This window comes from Periophthalmus magnuspinnatus, chromosome 21 (genome assembly GCF_009829125.3).
Source record: "Periophthalmus magnuspinnatus isolate fPerMag1 chromosome 21, fPerMag1.2.pri, whole genome shotgun sequence".
Lineage (NCBI taxonomy): Eukaryota > Metazoa > Chordata > Actinopteri > Gobiiformes > Gobiidae > Periophthalmus > Periophthalmus magnuspinnatus.
This window is the reverse complement of record NC_047146.1, coordinates 3,579,813-3,601,247: the sequence shown is the minus strand read 5'-3', so window position 1 is coordinate 3,601,247 and position 21,435 is coordinate 3,579,813. Positions and strand designations below refer to the sequence as shown.

General features: G+C 44.7%; 1 protein-coding gene across 1 annotated transcript in view; it reads left to right on the top strand.

The window, feature by feature from the left end:
• The window catches only part of LOC117389450 (obscurin-like), a 71,012-nt gene that overhangs the window by 35,733 nt on the left and 13,844 nt on the right, over positions 1-21,435 (top strand). Inside the window, exons 20-31 of the mRNA XM_033987128.2 lie at positions 1,049-1,261; positions 2,056-2,331; positions 2,689-2,961; positions 3,874-4,149; positions 5,446-5,721; positions 7,479-7,754; positions 8,903-9,178; positions 10,376-10,660; positions 11,868-12,134; positions 13,367-13,633; positions 14,926-15,192; positions 20,905-21,171. Of these exons, the coding sequence (XP_033843019.2) occupies positions 1,049-1,261; positions 2,056-2,331; positions 2,689-2,961; positions 3,874-4,149; positions 5,446-5,721; positions 7,479-7,754; positions 8,903-9,178; positions 10,376-10,660; positions 11,868-12,134; positions 13,367-13,633; positions 14,926-15,192; positions 20,905-21,171 (3,219 nt within the window). The remainder of the gene's footprint in view (positions 1-1,048; positions 1,262-2,055; positions 2,332-2,688; positions 2,962-3,873; positions 4,150-5,445; positions 5,722-7,478; positions 7,755-8,902; positions 9,179-10,375; positions 10,661-11,867; positions 12,135-13,366; positions 13,634-14,925; positions 15,193-20,904; positions 21,172-21,435) is intronic.

The window sequence follows — 21,435 nt, the reverse complement described above, 5'->3', positions numbered from 1 at the left end:
ATTCAGTGAGTGCTTCGCTACTAATGGACACGACACTGCAGTAGATCAAACTATCTATCATTTATTAGGTTCCAACTGTAGTTCACACATGTAAGACGCAAAGTACCGACACAAAAGATGAAATTTACCTTTATAAAAAAGTTAGTAAAAGCCAAATAAAAGCAGATTACTGATGAAACACGTAACAGCACTTTGCAAAACACAGAGACTTGTGCGACAACAGCGTAAGTAAAAAAAACAAAGACGTAGGACTTTTTCCTCAAGAAATCCCTTTAAACTGCAATCACGTCCGTTGAAATCTTCGCAACTTCACAAAGCCATGACACTAAGCACAAATACCTGGAAAAAACAGATGTAGGAGATCAAATTACTCAACATATTCCTGAAATTTGAGGTGTATTTGACTCTAATGCCTTTACTCATTTAGCAAAAAATCCATTTAAAAATAGTCCGTAGCTCTGAATCACTCATCACTCCGTGGTAAATCCTCGGACATCTTGTTCACACTGACGCACTTATAGCTCGGTACACACAGCTCCATACAAACATGTGAGGATCTCCGCTGGAAGATATTTGATTACTAATGTCTTCTGCACCTGCTGACCGCCAACTGAACCTGGAGAGGCAGTCACTTTAGCTTTAGAGATATTTACCTCGTTATCACTCAAGCAAATAACGTTCAATACTTGTCCCTGCGCTACCGTTTGTAAGCTGCTTAAAAATTCATACTTCATTGTTAAAAACATTGCCAGACATTAAGATTTTACTAAAAAAATGCATGTTTAGCACTCCCTAATTACTAATACTTTTTTAAAAACTTCCTGGTTGGACATGGGGAGCAGACATGACGTACGTAGAGTTAATTCCATTTGTCATCTAGTAACCATAATAAACAAGAGCCAAAACTTGCATAATTTCCTTTTTTTTTTTTTTTCAAAATCAATGTTAAAACGTACTTAAAATGCTAAGTTCAAACATCGCAACTGCTGAGACTGCTGCCTAAAGTAAGTCAAATGTGAGCTGCAATAGTGCCCCCTTTGGTCCTCAGCTGTTCCAGAGGCGGATTCGGGCACAGTGGTCCCAGAGCAGAATGAGCAGTTTGACAGGAGCAGCCGCACCTGTCACTTTACCGACCCGAACCAGCACCTGCCAATATCTGAGCTGTGCCGTGAAGCGGGGCGCACACGGGAGACGGCGCCCCCTGCAGTTTCACAGCCGTTTTTGCCTGTTTCCAAAGACGAGTCCGTTTCATTGGACCAAGGTGAAATCTAGTCTTTCCTTGGTCACTTCTACATCCCGCTGGCTTCTAACATCTAAACAGAAGCGCCTCCATCGTAATCCTCATTTTCCAGATTTTTTTCCTTTTTTTTGTGCTAGCTTCTGGTCATTCCATCACTGAAATCTACAAACGCCCATGTATTCCGGGACTCCCTAAACATTCTGTGTTTGAGGGCAGGACTTAGTGTTCCATGTCAGTCAAAGCTAAGTTCATAATCATCAGCTGTAAGTAAGGTTTAGGGACATTTATTTTTCTGTTAATTACACTTTACTTGTACGTTTATTATAATTTTCCTTTGTCTAAATTCCAAGCATGAGTGTCATAGAGCCATGGCACGAGAAGGTGTTGAAGATAATGTCCCTTCCCGCCTGCACCGCTGGTTTGGCAGGTGGACGGCAGCAGTTACATTGAAAGGGGCAACACTTTTTCAGTAGAAAGTGAATTGATAGAGCCAAATCGTGTCCATGCTCACTTCCTGTTTGAAACATGGAGGCTAGCTATGGTCTAATTCAGCGCTTTCTTGTCAAAAAGTCTTGTGGTCCCAAAAAACTGTGGAGCAGTCTAAAAGGGCTATGGTTGCAAAAGAATGTTAAGTCCAGCTCCCAGACAGAATGCCGAACTTTTAGGGAGTCCCCTCGGCTTATAGAGTTAGCGGATTAACATGATTAGTCCTCTAGATGGCAGTCTGGAGCATGTTCCGCCCATGTAGCCTCTGCATGGCCCTCTGAACAGCGCACCCCTGGCCCTCGCCTCATGTCTGTGCTGTTGTGTTGCAGCTCCTCCGGTCACGTTCAGAGAAATCCCAGAGGAGGATCTGCTGAGGACCGTGGTGGAGCAGGAGGAGCTGGTACTGTCCTGTGAAGTCTCCATGCCTGAGGGGGAAGTGCAGTGGTACAAAGACGGTGCAGAGATCCAACCAAACGAGGGCATAGTTATTCAGGCTGAAGGCACCACCAGGACTCTAACCCTCCTCTCAGCTCAGCTATCAGACACCGGAACGTTCTCCTGCCGAACCGGAGACAATGTGGTCATGTTCAAGGTCACTGTACGAGGTAACGGATGAGACGAAAAATACTCAAATTCACGGGTGTTGGATTTGTTTTTGAAAGATATGTCTGGCCTAAAGGCTTTAAGGGAGAGACGAGAGCGTAGTGTAGACGAAGGGCGATTGGTCGATTGGTGAACCCTGGAAGCCAAGGTCTTTAAACGCCTTTAAAAACCACTATAGCAACACCACTAGGGATAGATTTGAAGATAAGTAGGAGACCCTTTATTGTCCCTGTAGGGAAATTTGTCCTGCATTTGTCCCATGCTTCAATGCGGTACCACCTCATCCATTGGGTCCTTTTGAACACTGCTCTGCTTAAATGGTCCCTTGGTTATGGTTTGTCTTTGCTGTACATTCAAAGAGCCTCCGGTCATGATCGTCTACCCCAAAGAGGACGTACATTTGGACCGTCACGTCCCAGAGGAGGTGATTCTGAGCTGCGAGCTGTCGCGGCCGAACGGAGCCGTGAGCTGGTACAAAGACGGACAAAAGCTTCAGGAGAGCGAGAACATCAAACTGAAGGTGGAGGGCCCGTACAGAAGACTGAAGATCACGTCCTGTCGGGTGGAGGACTCGGGGGAGTACGTCTGCGACACCAACCACGACTCCATCTTCTTCCAGCTCAATATCACAGGTAAAGCGGGGACAGTCTGTGTAGGCCTGCCCGTCACTCACAAGTATGACTAACGAACCGACCTTTTCTTATTCTTCTCATCTGCACTTTGACATTTTGACTCTCTTCTCAAAGTGAAATATGGACAGCAAAGTATTTCTTCCATTTGCCCGATTTTGATGTCCATATAGGTTGAATCTTGACCTTTGCATCTTCAAATGTCCTCTTGAAATCTGTCATTGGTTGCAAAAATATCATTCAGTCGTATTTTATGTGTGATGTTTGATTATGGACAACAAAATATCCTTAACATCTTGCATAAAAACAGCATGTTCTTCCATAAGGTTATGATTTTGTTGTCCGTAAATATTTGATTCACTCTTGGTTTCCTCTTTTGCTGAAAGTGCAGAGCGAGAATCTACTCTTAGTTTGCACACTACCTCCTTTCGCTTACAGAATTTATTGGTTTATTCCTCCTCTTCTTAAACACAACCACCTCAGAACCCTAATAATCCTATATAAATCTTTAAAATGATCTTAATTTTTTTATTCCTACGGAGTTAGAGCTTTATTTCAAAAGGATCTCTTGGAAACATCCTTGATTGTTGTGAGAAAAATACACTGAAAAGGCTCTGTCCGTTGGTATCTGGTCAGTTTTATTTAAGTTTTACAATGTGATGATGCTGTAATCTCAGGTGAAGGGCGGGGCCTATATAACTCTATGGTAAATTCACAGTTTTGATGGAAATACCCAAATTTATTCGCCACAAACCTTATTATTAGTTTGGAATCGGCTCCACAAACTTTTCCTATTAATCTTGTGTCTTAAAGTCCTTTCGACTGACAACAATCACGTCTTTGGGGTTGAATAATGGCAATAATCTGAAGCTACTGCGCAAAAATAACTCTAGGGATTCTACAATGTCTCCCCAGAGCCCCCGGTTCGTATCGTCTCGCCGAGTCAGTCCCAGATGGAGCTGTGTCAGCAGACGTCCGAGCGCATGGTCCTGAGCTGTGAGATCTCCCGTCCGAACGCGGTGGTGCGCTGGTACAGGGACGGACTGCAGGTGGAGGAGAGCCAGAACCTTCTCATCGAGGAGGACGGAGTCTACAGGAGACTCATCATCCCGAAAACCACCGTCCAGGACTCGGCCGAGTACGTCTGCGACACGGCCGACGACTCCATGACCTTCTTCGTCAACATTGCAGGTAGAAAAAAAGATTAACGTAGAGTACTTTTTCACTAAAGTATACTGAAAAAAATTCTGTTTAAGATTTTATTTAAAATTTACCTGGTTTTGTCTGTTTTTTTAATTCTGTTGAAGCTTTAATTTTACTTATTTTCCTAGCAACCATAAGCTTAAAAATGGCTAAAACCTGTGTAAATTGCGCAATAATTATGATTAGACACAAAAAAAAGAAATGAATTATGACACCTTTACTTTGTTAAATGTTTAGTCCGTTTTCCTTGCTCGTAAATTGTTCTGCGTTTTGGATGGAGTTAAGTTTTTGTCGTTGATATAGACGAGAGAGAGATGCTGTTTTAGAACTTTAGAACTTCCTATGTTTTTGTACTTTTCTCAATTTCTTCTCCACAAACTGACACTGACAACACTGATGTAAAACTAAATACAGTGGTCCTTCGTTACGTTCTAAAAATAACCCACAACAGGTGAAACCCGCGAAGTATGAGCTTTATTTTGTACAATTATTCTCTCTGTTTTTGTCTGTAAAACCCCTCACCACACACTTTATACACTTTTCTCACACAGGCGTTCACATTTTCTCACATTTCTCTCTCGTTTAAACTCTCTCAAAGTTCAAACCTTCGTAGGCGTCTTTGTCGGTGCAGAACGTTTCATCGACATCGTGGGTTTTGTCGGGGAGAAAACAAATTGCAAACGTACAGCACTTCAGAGTCACACTGCGATACAACGTTTATGTAAATTTGTCTGAACACATTCTGTACTGGACAGGAGACACGGCACGGAGGAGACTGATGGACAATGGTCTACAGTCCAACAGCCAATCAGGACACACAACACAATGGTCTACAGTCCAACAGCCAATCAGGACGCACGACACAATGGTCTACAGTCCAACAGCCAATCAGGACGCACGACACAATGGTCTACAGTCCAACAGCCAATCAGGACGCACAACACAATGCACGATCATACGCTGTAAAAAAACATGCAAAATTGCGCAAAAAAAACACACAAAACAGCGAGACCGCGAAAGGTGAACCGTGATATGGCGAGGAACAACTGTATAAATATTTAGCACAGGTATTATCCCACCAAACCAAGTCATAATTAGAAAAAAACACTTTAAATTTGTGATGAGGCCGCATTGGCTTTAACGGTTTTAAGAAAATTAAAAACTTGGACACGACAGGGAAGGTCTGAAGCTGCATAAAAAATCCACAAGGAGTATATTTTAACGATGATCAGTCAAATGTGACGCTTCATTATTGTATTTTCTCCACTGTTAAATTCCCCCCAGAGCCTCCTGTCCGCTTCGTCCGACCTCGCAAATCGACGAGTAAAGTGGAGCGCGCGGTCGGGGAGGAGGTGGTCCTGGAGTGCGAGGTGTCCAGGCCGAACGCGGAGGTGACCTGGAAGAGGAACGGAGACGAGGTGGAGGACTCGAAGAACATCTCGATCCTGGAGGAGGGCGTGGCGAGGCAGCTGACCATCTACGCCCTGTCCGAGGAGGAGGCGGGGCAGTACGTGTGCGACGCCAAGGACGACCTCATGGACTTCACCGTCACTGTCAGAGGTACGGGACTTTTTTTTTTTTATGTCTCACTGATATTGTACGCCAACTGCATCCTGAGCGCGGTGGAGCCAGAGTACGGCTGGTATCTCTCGGCAGCTGCAGTTCTTACCCTTGGGACGGGATCACGGCGTAGATCAGTGTCTCTCTGATATTCCGGTTACTCTCTGAGGGGGCGGCGAGTGGAAATCTTTCGCTCTGGAGTCTGCGGGCTCATGTCTAACTGATTTTATATAGCGCCAGACTCATTGATGATGGTGTAGTGTCAAATCGCGCCGTAAATAGAATTGGAAACTAACTTAATGCCTCGCCTTATATTGACTTTTGCATAATCTCGGCTACGATATTCAGACAATTCTTCGACAATGCATACGCCATGTGCGAGTATTCCCTAAAATGTGAATGGACTATTAAATTAACCACGTTTACGCAGTATTATTTCACAGGAAGTGTTGGTAATCCACTTGGTTTTACGGAGCTAAAACCGGAAATGTCAGCTGTTTAATCACACTGAAATATGACAAGAACATTTTAATTCATTCCCGTCATTAGCGTCGCTTGTACCTGTGCTGTAGTTAGCGCAAATGTTGTTCCTTATTGCCTCCTTCAATAGAATGACACTCACACGATCGTATTTCATTCCCTCGCTTTTAATTCACTCACGCTGACACAGTTTTTATTAAGAGCCTCCGCGCAGCTTAGTCTACGGTTGCCACAGCAGAGTCACGTCTTTGCTGCAGTTGTTTTGTGTCACACGGGACTAAAAAAACAGGAAATAAATGAACTTATTGCGCTTCACCTAAAGTTCATAGGTAAGACTAATGTGTGAACAAAGGGGTTTCACAGGGGTCAGTTTTGGGGCCTTTTCTCTTCATCCTTTACATAAAATAACATCAGTGATCCTATGATGTACAGTTGTTCCTCACTTTATTGCATTTTTTTTACAGTGTCTGAACGTGCATTGTGTCGTGCGTCCTGATTGGCTGTTGGACTGTAGACCATTGTGTCGTGCGTCCTGATTGGCTGTTGGACTGTAGACCATTGTGTCGTGCGTCCTGATTGGCTGTTGGACTGTAGACCATTGTCCATCAGTCTCCTCCGTGCCGTGTCTCCTGTCCAGTACAGAATGTGTTCAGACAAATTTACATAAACGTTGGATCTCAGTGTGACTCTGAAGTGCTGTACGTTTGCAATTCGTTTTCTCCCCGACAAAACCCACAATGTCGATGAAATGTTCCACACCGACAAAGACGCCTACGAAGGTTTGAACTTTGAGAGAGTTTAAACGAGAGAGAAATGTGAGAAAATGTTAACGCCTGTGTGAGAAAAGTATGTAAAGTGTGTGGTGAGGGGTTTTACAGACAAAAACATGTAGAATAACTGTACAAAATAAGGCTGATACTTCGCAGATTTCGCCTATTGTGGCTTATTTTTAGAACGTAACCCCCGCGATAAACGAGGGACCGCTGTAGTCTTGAACAGGTCCTCACACTCCATCACAACCAGTACAGAAAACTCTTCAAACTCACCTTAAACTCCAAACCAGGTATATTCTCTTTTCAAAGTTGATGAAACGACTTCCTCAAAACCTCTCTCAGATTTCTGCTCTCTCTAAACCAAACTGAGTGTCCAAAATACCTTCTTTAACATTAAACGTGCACAGTAATCCCCCATCTAGGTACTCCCTGCTCAGATCTGGTGCACTGCTCCTCACAGATTTAAGGTTTCGTTCTCATTGTTGTCATATTATGTGTCTGCAGAGCCTCCAGTGAGGATCGTGGGTAAACCCGAGGGCCGCACGGAGAAGACGTTTCTGGTGGAGGATGACATCATTCTGGTGTGCGAGCTGTCGAGAGCGAACGCCGCGGTTACATGGAGCAAAGACGGGCGCCCCCTGGAGGAGAGCGAGCGGTACTGTGCAGAGGAGCAGGGCGTGTTCAGGTCTCTGGTGGTTCTGAACGCAGAGCTGCAGGACTCCGGAGAGTACAGCTGTGAGGCCGAGGACGACAGCATGGTCTTCTACATCACTGTCAAAGGTGAGGACTAATACAGAAGGAAACGGGGGTTACTTCAGCAGGTTTAAATGTTTAGGCTTGGTTTAGTTCTGGTTTAGCTCTGGTTTAGTCCCAGTTTAGTACAGTTTAGTTTAGGGTAAGACTTGGTTTAGATGATTGGGTCTAAACCAGGTCTGCAGCTCTTTTAGGATGCTTTAGTCCTAGGTTAGACCTGGTTTAAACCAATGACAGTCCTCGTTATTGCACATCATTGGACCCGGTTTAGATCTTGGTTTTGTGCAAGTCTTGTGGGTTGTTCTTGGCCTGCAGTGGTCAGTATCCACCAGAAATGTTTTTGACCTGCTTTAGTCCTGGTTTAGTCCTGGTTTAGTATGACTTTAGTCCTGGTTTAATCCTGGGTTAGTCCTGGGTTAGTCCTGGGTTATTCCGGGTTTAGTCCTGGTTTAGTCCTGGGTTAGTCCTGGTTTAGTCCCGGGTTAGCATGACTTTAGTTCTGGTTTAGTATGAGTTTAGTCCTGGGTTAGTCCTGATTTAGTCCTGATTTAGTCCTGGGTTAGTCCTGGTCTAGTCCCGGTTTAATCCTGGTTCAATCCCAGTTTAATCCTGGTTCAGTCCTGATTCAGTCCTGGTTTAGTCCTGGTTTAGTCCTGGTTTAATCCTGGCTCAGTCCTGATTCAGTCCTGGTTTAGTCCCGGTTTAGTCCCGGTTTAATCCCGGTTCAATCCCAGTTTAATCCTGGTTCAGTCCTGGTTTAGTCCTGGTTTAGTCCTAGTTTAGTCCTGGTTTAGTCCTGGGTTAGTCCTGGCTCAGTCCTGATTCAGTCCTGGTTCAGTCCTGGTTTAGTCCTGGGTTAGTCCTGGTTTAGTCCTGATTACATAACATTTTGAGTGACAGTTGCCTGAGTTGTCAGAAATAACAAAAATCTGATACTAATCGATACTAAAACTATTATCAAAGCCATATTCTCATTTTTCGCAGGTATCGATACTAAAAAAGTCCCAGTCACAGAAATGAACCTTTCCTGAAGCTTTAGATCCTGAGCTGTATCTTTAGTATTTAGTATTTAGTATTTAGTATGTATTAGACACACAGTACACACCCCTGGACCACTACTTGTTATCGAGGTTGCAACTTTAATATCATGACAGCACTAATAACTGTGTCTCTAGAGCCTCCAGTCCAGATCGTGGGAAACTCTGGTACTCCTGAGCGCCACCTGCTGTTGTGTGGGGAGGACTTGGTGTTGGAGTGTGAGGTTTCTCGGGCCGACGCGGAGGTGCGATGGCTGAAGGACGGAGAAGAGCTGAGTCCGGACGAGAGAGTGACCGTCCAGAGCGGCGACGTCCTGAGGAAGTTTGTCCTGATGAACCTGCAGACGTCCGACAGCGGAGAGTACACCTGCGACGCCCGAGACGATCGAATGGTCACCATCGTCGAAGTGCAGGGTCAGTGTCGACGAGCAGCTTAAACCGTCCAGGGAGCAGGAATCAGAGCAGGGAGCGAGCCAGGGTCCAGGGATACGACGCAGAGAGCAGGGACGAGGACAGGGAGTGGAGAGGCAGGACCAGGAACGGAGCCAGAAACGAAGGAGCAGGGACGGTCCGGGGAGCAGGAATCAGAGCAGGGAGCGAGGTGCAAGCAAGGGTCCAGGGCGTGACGTAGAGGTGAAGACAAGAAGACAAAGAGCCGACAATACCAGAGCGGGGAGCCAGGGTCAGGAACGGAACCAGAGACGAAGGAGCAGGGACGGTCCAGGGAGCAGGAATCTGGGAGTAGTAAAAATCCAATAAGCATCAAAAAGCCAAGCAACAAAATAACAACTAAGCAGAGCTAGAGTAGCCACATTTGACACGCGGACGATCTGGCTCCGAGTGTCTGGTCCTGGCTCCTCTTATCCACGGCAGGTGGCGTTGATTGCGCTGATGGGATTCAGGTGCGCGCGGGAGGAGCCAGGAACTCCACCCAGCTCCAGACTCAGGCAGGTGAGGGAGGGAAAGGAGCACACAGGAGGCAAAACAAGGAGCAGAAACACGTGGAGTTTGACAGTGACAGAACGAGCACTTCCTGATGATCGGACAATAAAATTAAAATTAAATGCAGACAGAGCACAGCAGAAGTATTAGTAACAATTTTTACTCAAATACATCAGAAAAAAAACATGTAACTTTTGGTGTAAGTCGGTGATGTTGTTGCTTTAACCAATATGTTCCAGGATACGACATTAAACTTATACATCTCAATGAAGCATCAGGTCAGATCTGTGTAGAGGCGAGCCTGGGAGTAAAATGGGGGTAAAAAAAGGTACTTGTTGCATTTTAAAAACACATGTACTAACTGGTTTATAAGAGATATGGTTAAAGTAAATATCTCTTCAACAAACGTTCTTCAACATTTGCTTAATTTAAAGTGTTTTCTGATGTTCTGCACTTTATGTAGATTATAATATTGGTCCTTTTAGTTGTCCGCTATGTGGAGTTTAACCTGAACTTCTCAAATTTAACCAACTTCTCAGTGATTCACCGTTTCTTCTGACATGAGACTCATTCCTCTGTAACGTTTCCTGTGTCACTGAGAGTTTATATCGACATAAAGTTACTCTACTACATAATGAAACACGACAACATTCTGCTTTCTCCCTCCAGAGCCTCCCGCCTCGTTCATAAACAAACCCGCGGTCCCCTCGTCCCTCACGGTCTACGAGGGCGAGAGCGTCACCCTCTCCGCGGAGCTGACTCGTGAGCTGGGCCGGGGTCAGGCTGAAGTGCGTTGGCTGAAGGACGGGCAGCTCCTGAACGCGGAGAACATCCACATCTCCAGCTGTGGAGCGGAGCAGAGGCTGACGCTGAGCCCGCTGCAGCTCAGCGACTCCGGGGAGTACGTGTGCGACGCAGGGACCGACCAGATGGACTTCAGTCTGCTGGTCAAAGGTACGAGACGGAGAGGAGGAATGCGACGAGAACGCAGGGCTAATCTGGCAACTCTGAACTGGCAACGGATAAAGAGCCGTCAACTCTGATATTAATGATAAAAGAAAAGTAGCTAATCTAAAAAAAAAAAATCTAAAACTGATCCTAAAACGAAGGATTGAGACAGTAATCTTGAAAAGGATAAGACATAAGTAACTTGGCCAGAAAGATGAATCCTTAAAATATTTGTAAATTCAGAAACCCACGAGAATCTATCCTCGGTTGCGGTTGGGCTCGGGTCACCAGCGGTCCAATTTGTTTACAGTTTCTTTTCTGCTGTCACGAAATGTCCTCTGGGATCAGGGGTCAGATGCTGTGGCTGCCTCTCGGATTCAGACTCTGGACCGACCGGAGAAATCTGACCAGGACATAGCTCTTATCTGGCAACGCCCATGACCTGGCAGCTCTGACCTGGCGCCCCCTCGACATGTTTCCATTTGGCAGAAACCTCAGATCCACCGCGATAGCTGCAGAATACGCTCTGACGCAGTATCACAAAGTACCTCCGAAATGTGAGGATTTAAGCCGACGTCAGAACCAGAGCTCGTCTAAACCAGTCAATGAAACAGAGATTAAACCAGGGCTGAACCCGGATTAGTCCTGGCTCGGTTCTGGCGTGGTCCTGGTTTTTAGACTGAAATTGTGCACAGTCCAGTTACAGTTTCTACACAGTCTCGCAGTTTCTTAAAGATCCACTGTGTAACATTTCTGGCAGAGGGTACACAGTATGGAATGAAACATGTGATTTAGCATTTTGTCCTTGTTCTTAGTGAGTTTTGTTTAATCCCCAGTTTAAAAATCTTGTGTTTAAATAAAAAAAAATCTACTTTTTCTTTTCATTAATGTCAAAAATTGTGTACTTTTGAAGGACGGAATCAGAAACTAGAAGAAAAGGACAATAATCACAGAATAAATAAATAAGTCAGGGCTCAGACAGCACCCTTGTCTTGTCCCTGAATTTACAAATATTTTAAGGATTCATCTTTCTGGCCAAGTTACTTATTACTTACTTAGATTACTGTCTCAATCCTTCATTTTAAGGTCAGTTTATATATATATATTTTTTAGATTAGTTAGCTTTCTTTTATCATTAATATCAGAGTTATAATCACAGAATAAATAAATAAATCCGGACTCAGACAGCACCCTTGTCTTGTCCCTTCCACAGAGATGAAGGTGAAGTTTGTGCGCCCCCTGCAGAGTACGGTGGCCACGAAAGGACACAGCCTGACGCTCCAGTGTGAGGTGAACAAGGCCAAAGGAGACGTGCAGTGGCTGAAGGATGGCCAGGAGGTGCCGCCGTGCCGCAGGTTCACCATCCGAGCGCTGGGGCGAGAGAGGAGCTTCACTATTCACCAGGTTTCCGAGGAAGATGGAGGAGAGTACACGTGTGCTTCAACTGACGACAGGACCACGGCCGCTGTCACTGTGCAGGGTGAGACACGAGGAGGACGTTTAAACATTTTATTAGTCAACAGGAACGCAGATCATTTTAATCTTTATTTCTTTATCGCTCTTTAACGGACCCATATTATGCTATTTTCTGAATTGACTGTATTGTATTATGTTGTTTCCTCTTCAAAAAACAGACCTGGACATGTTTAACACCTATAAACTCTTCATTTTTAGGCTGAGTTCTTCTCTCAAACTTAAAAAAACACTCTGTTCCACCTTGTGATGTCATTAAGTGGTAGTACAGGAAGTGCTCCACTGTGTTTCTAAACTGCATACACACTCACTAAAATCATTTGTATAATTTCAGTTAATTTCTGCTGAACAAAAGGTAAAAGGAGCTGTTAACTTGAAAACTACCACTTGATGACATCACAAGGTGGAACAGAACGTTTTGAGCTTTGGAGATGTTACAGACTAATAATAAAGGATCATTTAAATATGTGTAAATGAAACAAAACACAACTCCAGGTCTGTTTTTGATGCGGTAACAACATGCTAACATGGCTTAAAGCTCACAAGAGTTATTTTTTTTGTAATATAGGACCTTTAATTCTGTGTTTATGTCGTCTTTGGAAAATGTTTTTCTGCCACGGAAAACAACTCGGGAACTCAGGCCAAAACCTTCCTTCCTGTTTTCCACACCTGACGTCACCCGGTGTGTGGAGACAGACCAAAATCAGCTGATCTGTCAATTTATCCAACGCACTGGAGCTGTTTAACTAAACATTATTATATTTATAGTTTTACTGTCAGTTTTCCATCTTATAAGAGCACAAGGAAGACAGAATTAATTATCAGTGTAATGCTAGTTAAGTTAGCTAAAGTATAAATGGTAGATGCTTTGCAAAATAAATAATGAACGTTTAACATCAGCAAACAGCAAATAAATGTGACTGGTTTTGTTTATTAAACTTGTGAACTTAATAATTTTTTTATTGGTGACATCAAAATGGCACCACTTTGACACGTAGTGACAAAATAATTCATCCTTGTTTCTTTTTATATTAAGACTTTTACTTTATTTACAAATATTGGTTTAGAAATACAATAAAACTTCTGGTACATAGAACTTTATTACAAGGCAAATGTGTTTGTGCAGCTCAACAGTTTAAAATGCTTTACAGAATAGAACAGAGACCTCACATCTTAAAGACTTTTCCAGATTTTATTTTAGATTTCTGTTTTAAACCGTTGTGCCCGCTCCCTCTCTAGCGCCTCGTGTGGTGGAGTTCATCGCGGGCCTTCGGAGCGTCACCGTGCGGGAGGGGGAGGAGGCCGTGTTTAAATGCGTGGTGTCTCCGGAGGACGTCGCCCTCGTGTGGCAGATCAACGGACAGGCGCCCCCGAGCGAACGCGCCACAGCGACGCAGAACGGCACCTGCCACACCCTGCGCCTCGACGGGTGCAGAGTAGGGGACTGCGGCAGGGTCAGCGCCAACGCCGAGGGCCAGGTGTCCACCGCCGAGCTGCAGGTGCAAGGTGAGGTCCTTTTAGGGGAGTCGAAGTTAATAAATACTGGGAAAAAAAATCACATAACAGCAAGAATATATGTGTCTGTGTGCGTTTTTGAGCAATAAAAACAACTATAACCTATAACTACAAGACGGATATCTTCAATGCCATACTGTGGAACATTCTCCGTGGCGGCCGACCCTCTTTAAGAAACGGTATTCAATTCGATAATTTTTTTTGCAAAGCCCAAAATCCCAACAGGAGTCGCCTCTTAGGGCTGAACCTGAACTGATTTAAGAAACAGAAAGTTAAAGAAAAATCGACAAACAAAGAGAAAATGACACACCTTTTATTTTATTAAACAGACATTTTAATAAAAATCTCCTATAAACAAACATCTTTTCAAAATAAAATGAAAATGACGATGGAGATGTTATTGCTTGGACAGGAATGCGCCGCTGTAAAAAGCAAATACCTGGAAAAATGGGCATTGTTTAAGTCTTTTGTGTCTAATACTTTGGGACGTTGCAGGGAAAGCAATAAAATGTTCATGGAAAGAAGCAGAAAAAGCAGAAAAGTTACATAGTGCACCTTTTTTCAGCTGTAAAAAGTCATAGTTTTGTTGTTTCAAATCTTAGTTGCAGTCATGATTTTTAGAGGAAGTCGATCCAATGATGACAAATTTGGACCGTCGCCTTAGCAATTAACAATTTTAATTATACATAATCTACAGTAATGTGCAGATTTTAAGCACAAAGAGAAAAAAAACAACAAAAACTGCCTAAAACGAGGGCGAAGAAAGCGATTTTTGTTAAGATATTGGTGGATTGAGATTCAATTCAAGAACATTAAGGCATCGGTGTCCAGACTTTTAACACCGAGGGCAACATTTTGAACACAGTCTGGTGCAAAATACTAACTTCAGATGGGATTACACAGTTTTGACAGAGCTACAATACCTTTTAATGAGACTTGGAACATTAATTATAGGTCTGTATCCGACGCAGTGTGGTTTTAGATGTAGAATTACTTAAATTTACTGTAAAAAAAAACAAAAACTTCTACCTCTGATCAGTTGGGTCCAGCAGAAGGTCTGACGGCCGCTGAAAAATGGTCTGTGGGCCACATTTGATCCACGGGCCATAGTTTGGACACCCCAGGACTCATAATGTTAAGTTGGTAAACAAGGGCAGTGTCGCTTCAGTCTTTAAAAAAAAAAACTGTCCAGATGAAACCTTCTTAAATAGTAAAACGTTTGACCTTTTGAGTTTTATGGAGTTTGCAGAGATCCAAACATCTTACCTCACGTGTTTCCCCAGAGCCGCAGGTCGTGTTCACGCGTCAGATGGCGGCGGTCTCGTCAGAGGAGTACGGCGAGGCTCTTCTGGAGGTGGAGGTGAGCCAGGACTCGGGGGAGGTCCAGTGGATGAGGCAGGGCGTCCTGCTCCACGCCGGGCCCAAGTACAGCCTCCTGAAGCGGGGACGCACGCACAGCCTCAGGGTCCACCGCCTCGTTCTGTCCGACAGCGGGAAATACAGCTGTGAGACGCTGCACGACCGAACACAGGCCCAGCTCACCGTCACACGTGAGTATACAACACGCTAAAGACACGTGAGTATACAACACGCTAAAGACATGTGAGTATACAACACGCTAAAGACATGAGTACACAACACGCTAAAGACATGAGTACACAACACGCTAAAGACATGAGTACACAACACGCTAAAGATACGTGAGTATACAACACGCTAAAGACATGTGAGTACACAACACGCTAAAGACATGAGTACACAACACGCTAAAGATACGTGAGTATACAACACGCTAAAGACATGTGAGTACACAACACGCTAAAGACATGAGTACACAACACGCTAAAGACACGTGAGTATACAACACGCTAAAGACACGTGAGTATACAACACGCTAAAGACACATGAGTACACAACACGCTAAAGACACGTGAGTACACAACACGCTAAAGACACGTGAGTATACAACACACTAAAGACACGTGAGTATACAACACGCTAAAGACAAGTGAGTATACAACACGCTAAAGACATGAGAGTACACAACACGCTAAAGACACGAGTACACAACACGCTAAAGACATGAGTACACAACACGCTAAAGACATGAGTACACAACACGCTAAAGACACATGAGTATACAACACGCTAAAGACGTGAGTACACAACACGCTAAAGACACGTGAGTACACAACACGCTAAAGACATGAGTACACAACACGCTAAAGACATGAGTACACAACACGCTAAAGACACATGAGTATACAACACGCTAAAGACGTGAGTACACAACACGCTAAAGACACGTGAGTACACAACACGATAAAGACACGAGTACACAACACGCTAAAGACATGAGTACACAACACGCTAAAGACACATGAGTATACAACACGCTAAAGACGTGAGTACACAACACACTAATGACACATGAGTACACAACACGCTAAAGACATGAGTACACAACACGCTAAAGACATGAGTACACAACACGCTAAAGACATGAGTACACAACACGCTAAAGACATGAGTACACAACACGCTAAAGACATGAGTACACAACACGCTAAAGACACATGAGTATACAACACGCTAAAGACGTGAGTACACAACACGCTAATGACACATGAGTACACAACACGCTAAAGACATGAGGACACAACACGCTAAAGACATGAGTACACAACACGCTAAAGACATGAGTACACAACACGCTAAAGACATGTGAGTACACAACACGCTAAAGACATGAGTACACAACACACTAATGACACATGAGTACACAACACGCTAAAGACATGAGTACACAACACGCTAAAGACATGAGTACACAACACGCTAAAGACATGAGTACACAACACGCTAAAGACATGTGAGTACACAACACGCTAAAGACATGAGTACACAACACGCTAAAGACATGAGTACACAACACGCTAAAGACACATGAGTACACAACATGCTAAAGACGTGAGTACACAACACACTAATGACACATGAGTACACAACACGCTAAAGACATGAGGACACAACACGCTAAAGACATGAGTACACAACACGCTAAAGACATGAGTACACAACACGCTAAAGACATGTGAGTACACAACACGCTAAAGACATGAGTACACAACACACTAATGACACATGAGTACACAACACGCTAAAGACATGAGTACACAACACGCTAAAGACATGAGTACACAACACGCTAAAGACATGAGTACACAACACGCTAAAGACATGAGTACACAACACGCTAAAGACATGTGAGTACACAACACGCTAAAGACATGAGTACACAACACGCTAAAGACATGAGTACACAACACGCTAAAGACACATGAGTACACAACATGCTAAAGACGTGAGTACACAACACACTAATGACACATGAGTACAGAACATGTTAAATGTTTACAGCAGTGTTTCTCAAACTGTGGGACACAAGCTCCTTTTGTTTAGAACCACAGTGGAAGTGATGTAGTCCACTTTAAGACCTGGTTTAGTTCTAGATTAGACCTGGTTTAGTCCTGTTGTAGACTTGGAATAGTCAGTCCTGTTGTAGACCTGGATTGGTCCTGTTGTAGACCTGGGTCGGTCCTGTTGTAGACCTGGTTTGGTCCTCTTATAGACCTGGTTTAGATCTGATGATACTTGTAAAGCCAGATCTTTTCTTTGGTGTGAAAAGTTTGGTTTTGAGTTTAAACTGAACAAATTGAGTTAGTGGGTAATTGTAGTTCATAGATCAGGCAGTTGTGTGTTTTTGTTTGTTTCGGTTGTTTGTTTCATTCACACACATTTGAGTAACTCTTTATTATTTGTCTGTAACATCTCCAAACCTCAAAACGCTCTGTTCCACCCTGTGATGTCATGTTTTACAGTTTTCAAGTTCACAGCTCCTTTTACCTTTAGCTGAGTGAACGTGGGCAGTTCCTGAGCTCAAATTATCCAAAAGTTTCTAGTGAAGATGTGTGGAGTTTAAAAACACAGCTGAGCACTTCCTGTATCACCACACGATGACATCACAAGGTGGAACAGAGTGTTTTCTCAGTTTGAAAGAAGAACTCAGCGTAAATCTGCAGGTTTGTGTGTTAAACATGTGTGAATGAAACAAAACACAACTCCAGGTCTGTGTGTGACGAGGAAACGACAGAACACAGACGATAAAGCAGCGCGACACGAGCGCTTTAATGTGCGCACAAACCGTGTCTCGATTACAAACACAAAAGGAGAAGCACAACTCGCCCGCGGCTCAGACATGTTTGATTTGAGTCCAGATCCTTTAGTCCATAAAACAATATGGACACGCTGGGCCTCAAACGTCTTTTAATAAATAAAGTCCTGGATTTACAGCGACATGTTTGAGTTTCACACACACACGTACACACCCACGTACACACACACACACATATAGAGACACACACAGAGACACACACACAGAGACACACACACACAGAGACACACAGAGACACACACAGAGACACACACACACAGAGACATACACATAAAGACACACACACATAGACACACACATGAACACACACACACACACATATAGAGACACACACAGAGACACACACACAGAGACACACACACACAGAGACACACAGAGACACACACAGAGACACACACAGAGACACACACACACAGAGACATACACATAAAGACACACACACATAGACACACACATGTACACACACACACACGGAGCGGCCAGCGGAAAAAAACCTGTTTATTTTGGAGACTCGATGACAACGAGCTTCACAACAAGGACAGAGTAAATATAAAAGGAACGAGAGAGGAACAGAGCCAAGAGAGAGGGAAAGAGAGAAAAGGAGAGAGGAGAGAGGGAGAGAGGGAAAGAGAGAGAGAAACAGAGAGAGGAGAGAGGGAAAGAGAGAAACAGAGAGGAGAGAGGGAGAGAGAGGAACTGAGTCAAGAGAGAGGGAAAGAGATAAACAGAGAGAGGAGAGAGGGAAAGAGAGAAACAGAGAGAGGAGAGAGGGAGAGAGAGGAACTGAGCCAAGAGAGAGGGAAAGAGAGAAACAGAGAGAGGGAAAGAGAGAAACAGAGAGAGGGAAAGAGAGAAACAGAGAGAGGAACAGAGCCAAGAGAGAGGGAAAGAGAGAAACAGAGAGAGGAGAGAGGGAGAGAGGGAAAGAGAGAGAGAAACAGAGAGAGGAGAGAGGGAAAGAGAGAAACAGAGAGGAGAGAGGGAGAGAGAGGAACTGAGCCAAGAGAGAGGGAAAGAGATAAACAGAGAGAGGAGAGAGGGAAAGAGAGAAACAGAGAGAGGAGAGAGGGAGAGAGAGGAACTGAGCCAAGAGAGAGGGAAAGAGAGAAACAGAGAGAGGGAAAGAGAGAAACAGAGAGAGGGAAAGAGAGAAACAGAGAGAGGAACAGAGCCAAGAGAGAGGGAAAGAGAGAAACAGAGAGAGGAGAGAGAGAGAAACAGAGAGAGGAGAGAGAGAGAAACAGAGAGAGGAGAGAGGGAAAGAGAGAAACAGAGAGAGGAGAGAGGGAGAGAGAGGAACTGAGCCAAGAGAGAGGGAAAGAGAGAAAAGGAGAGAGAAACAGAGAGAGGAGAGAGGGAAAGAGAGAAACAGAGAGAGGAGAGAGGGAAAGAGAGAAACAGAGAGAGGAGAGAGGGAGAGAGAGGAACTGAGCCAAGAGAGAGGGAAAGAGAGAAACAGAGAGAGGAGAGAGGGAAAGAGAGAAACAGAGAGAGGAGAGAGGGAGAGAGAGGAACTGAGCCAAGAGAGAGGGAAAGAGAGAAAAGGAGAGAGAAACAGAGAGAGGAGAGAGGGAAAGAGAGAAACAGAGAGAGGAGAGAGGGAAAGAGAGAAACAGAGAGAGGAGAGAGGGAGAGAGAGGAACTGAGCCAAGAGAGAGGGAAAGAGAGAAACAGAGAGAGGAGAGAGAGAGAAACAGAGAGAGGAGAGAGGGAAAGAGAGAAACAGAGAGAGGAGAGAGGGAAAGAGAGAAACAGAGAGAGAAACAGAGAGAGGAGAGAGGGAAAGAGAGAAACAGAGAGAGGAGAGAGGGGAACTGAGCCAAGAGAGAGGGAAAGAGAGAAACAGAGAGAGGGAAAGAGAGAAACAGAGAGAGGGAAAGAGAGAAACAGAGAGAGGAACAGAGCCAAGAGAGAGGGAAAGAGAGAAACAGAGAGAGGAGAGAGAGAGAAACAGAGAGAGGAGAGAGAGAGAAACAGAGAGAGGAGAGAGGGAAAGAGAGAAACAGAGAGAGGAGAGAGGGAGAGAGAGGAACTGAGCCAAGAGAGAGGGAAAGAGAGAAAAGGAGAGAGAAACAGAGAGAGGAGAGAGGGAAAGAGAGAAACAGAGAGAGGAGAGAGGGAAAGAGAGAAACAGAGAGAGGAGAGAGGGAGAGAGAGGAACTGAGCCAAGAGAGAGGGAAAGAGAGAAACAGAGAGAGGAGAGAGGGAAAGAGAGAAACAGAGAGAGGAGAGAGGGAGAGAGAGGAACTGAGCCAAGAGAGAGGGAAAGAGAGAAAAGGAGAGAGAAACAGAGAGAGGAGAGAGGGAAAGAGAGAAACAGAGAGAGGAGAGAGGGAAAGAGAGAAACAGAGAGAGGAGAGAGGGAGAGAGAGGAACTGAGCCAAGAGAGAGGGAAAGAGAGAAACAGAGAGAGGAACAGAGCCAAGAGAGAGAGAAAGAGAGAAACAGAGAGAGGAGAGAGAGAGAAACAGAGAGAGGAGAGAGAGAGAAACAGAGAGAGGAGAGAGGGAAAGAGAGAAACAGAGAGAGGAGAGAGGGAAAGAGAGAAACAGAGAGAGAAACGGAGAGAGGAGAGAGGGAAAGAGAGAAACAGAGAGGAAAGAGGTAAACAGAGAGAGGAGAGAGGGAAAGAGAGAAACAGAGAGCAGAGGGAAGACAAAGAGAGAGATGAGGGAGGAGAGAGAGGTCTACCAGCTGAGAGAGAGGAAAGAGAAACAGAGATTCATAGTTTCTCGTGTGACTTATATGTAAAATTATTCCAGTGTCTAATTCCACATCTTCATTATTATAATTTCTCTTTAAAGATAAAATGTCTGTTTTTGGGCTCAGATTTTGTCAAATAAATTTCCCCAAAAATGCGACTTATGTTTTTTCTTCATTATTACACATTTTTGTGCCGGTGCGACTCCAGAGCTTTCGGAAAATACGGTGAATCTGTTTTTCACGTTTTCATGTTTCAAGTCAGTAAAAAAACACGTTCAGTTCCGTTGAAACATCTTCACTTAAACCTCGTCCTCTCGTCCCGCAGCTCGTCGCATCTCCATAACGAAGGGCCTGTCCGACATCAGGACCACAGAGAGGGAGACGGCGTCCTTCGAGGTCCACCTGTCCCACCCGGACCTGAGCGGGACCTGGTTCAGGAACGGGACTCGGCTGAAGCCCGGCGCTCACTTCAGGATGAGCTCCACGGGCCCGGTCCACAGCCTGACCATCAGCCACCTGAGCGTGGACGACACGGGCAGCTTCATGTTCTGTGTGGACGAGCTGAAGACCACGGCCAGACTCGTGGTCCGAGGTACGGACGACCGGGGCTCCAGGGGGCTCCAGGGGGCTCCAGGGGGCTCCAGGGGGCTCCAGGGGGCTCCAGGGGGCCCTAAGCTGAATGTGTCTGTGGCGCCCCCTCCTGGTTCAGCTGTTTTCACATTTGACACTCTCATCACTTTGACCTGTTGTATTTGTGTTTATCTGATCAGACTTATCTTCAGTATAAATGTGTGGGCTCTTGGGGGCCCCCTGCTGGCCTTGGGGCCCTAAGCAGCTGCTCATTCTGCTTAAAGTC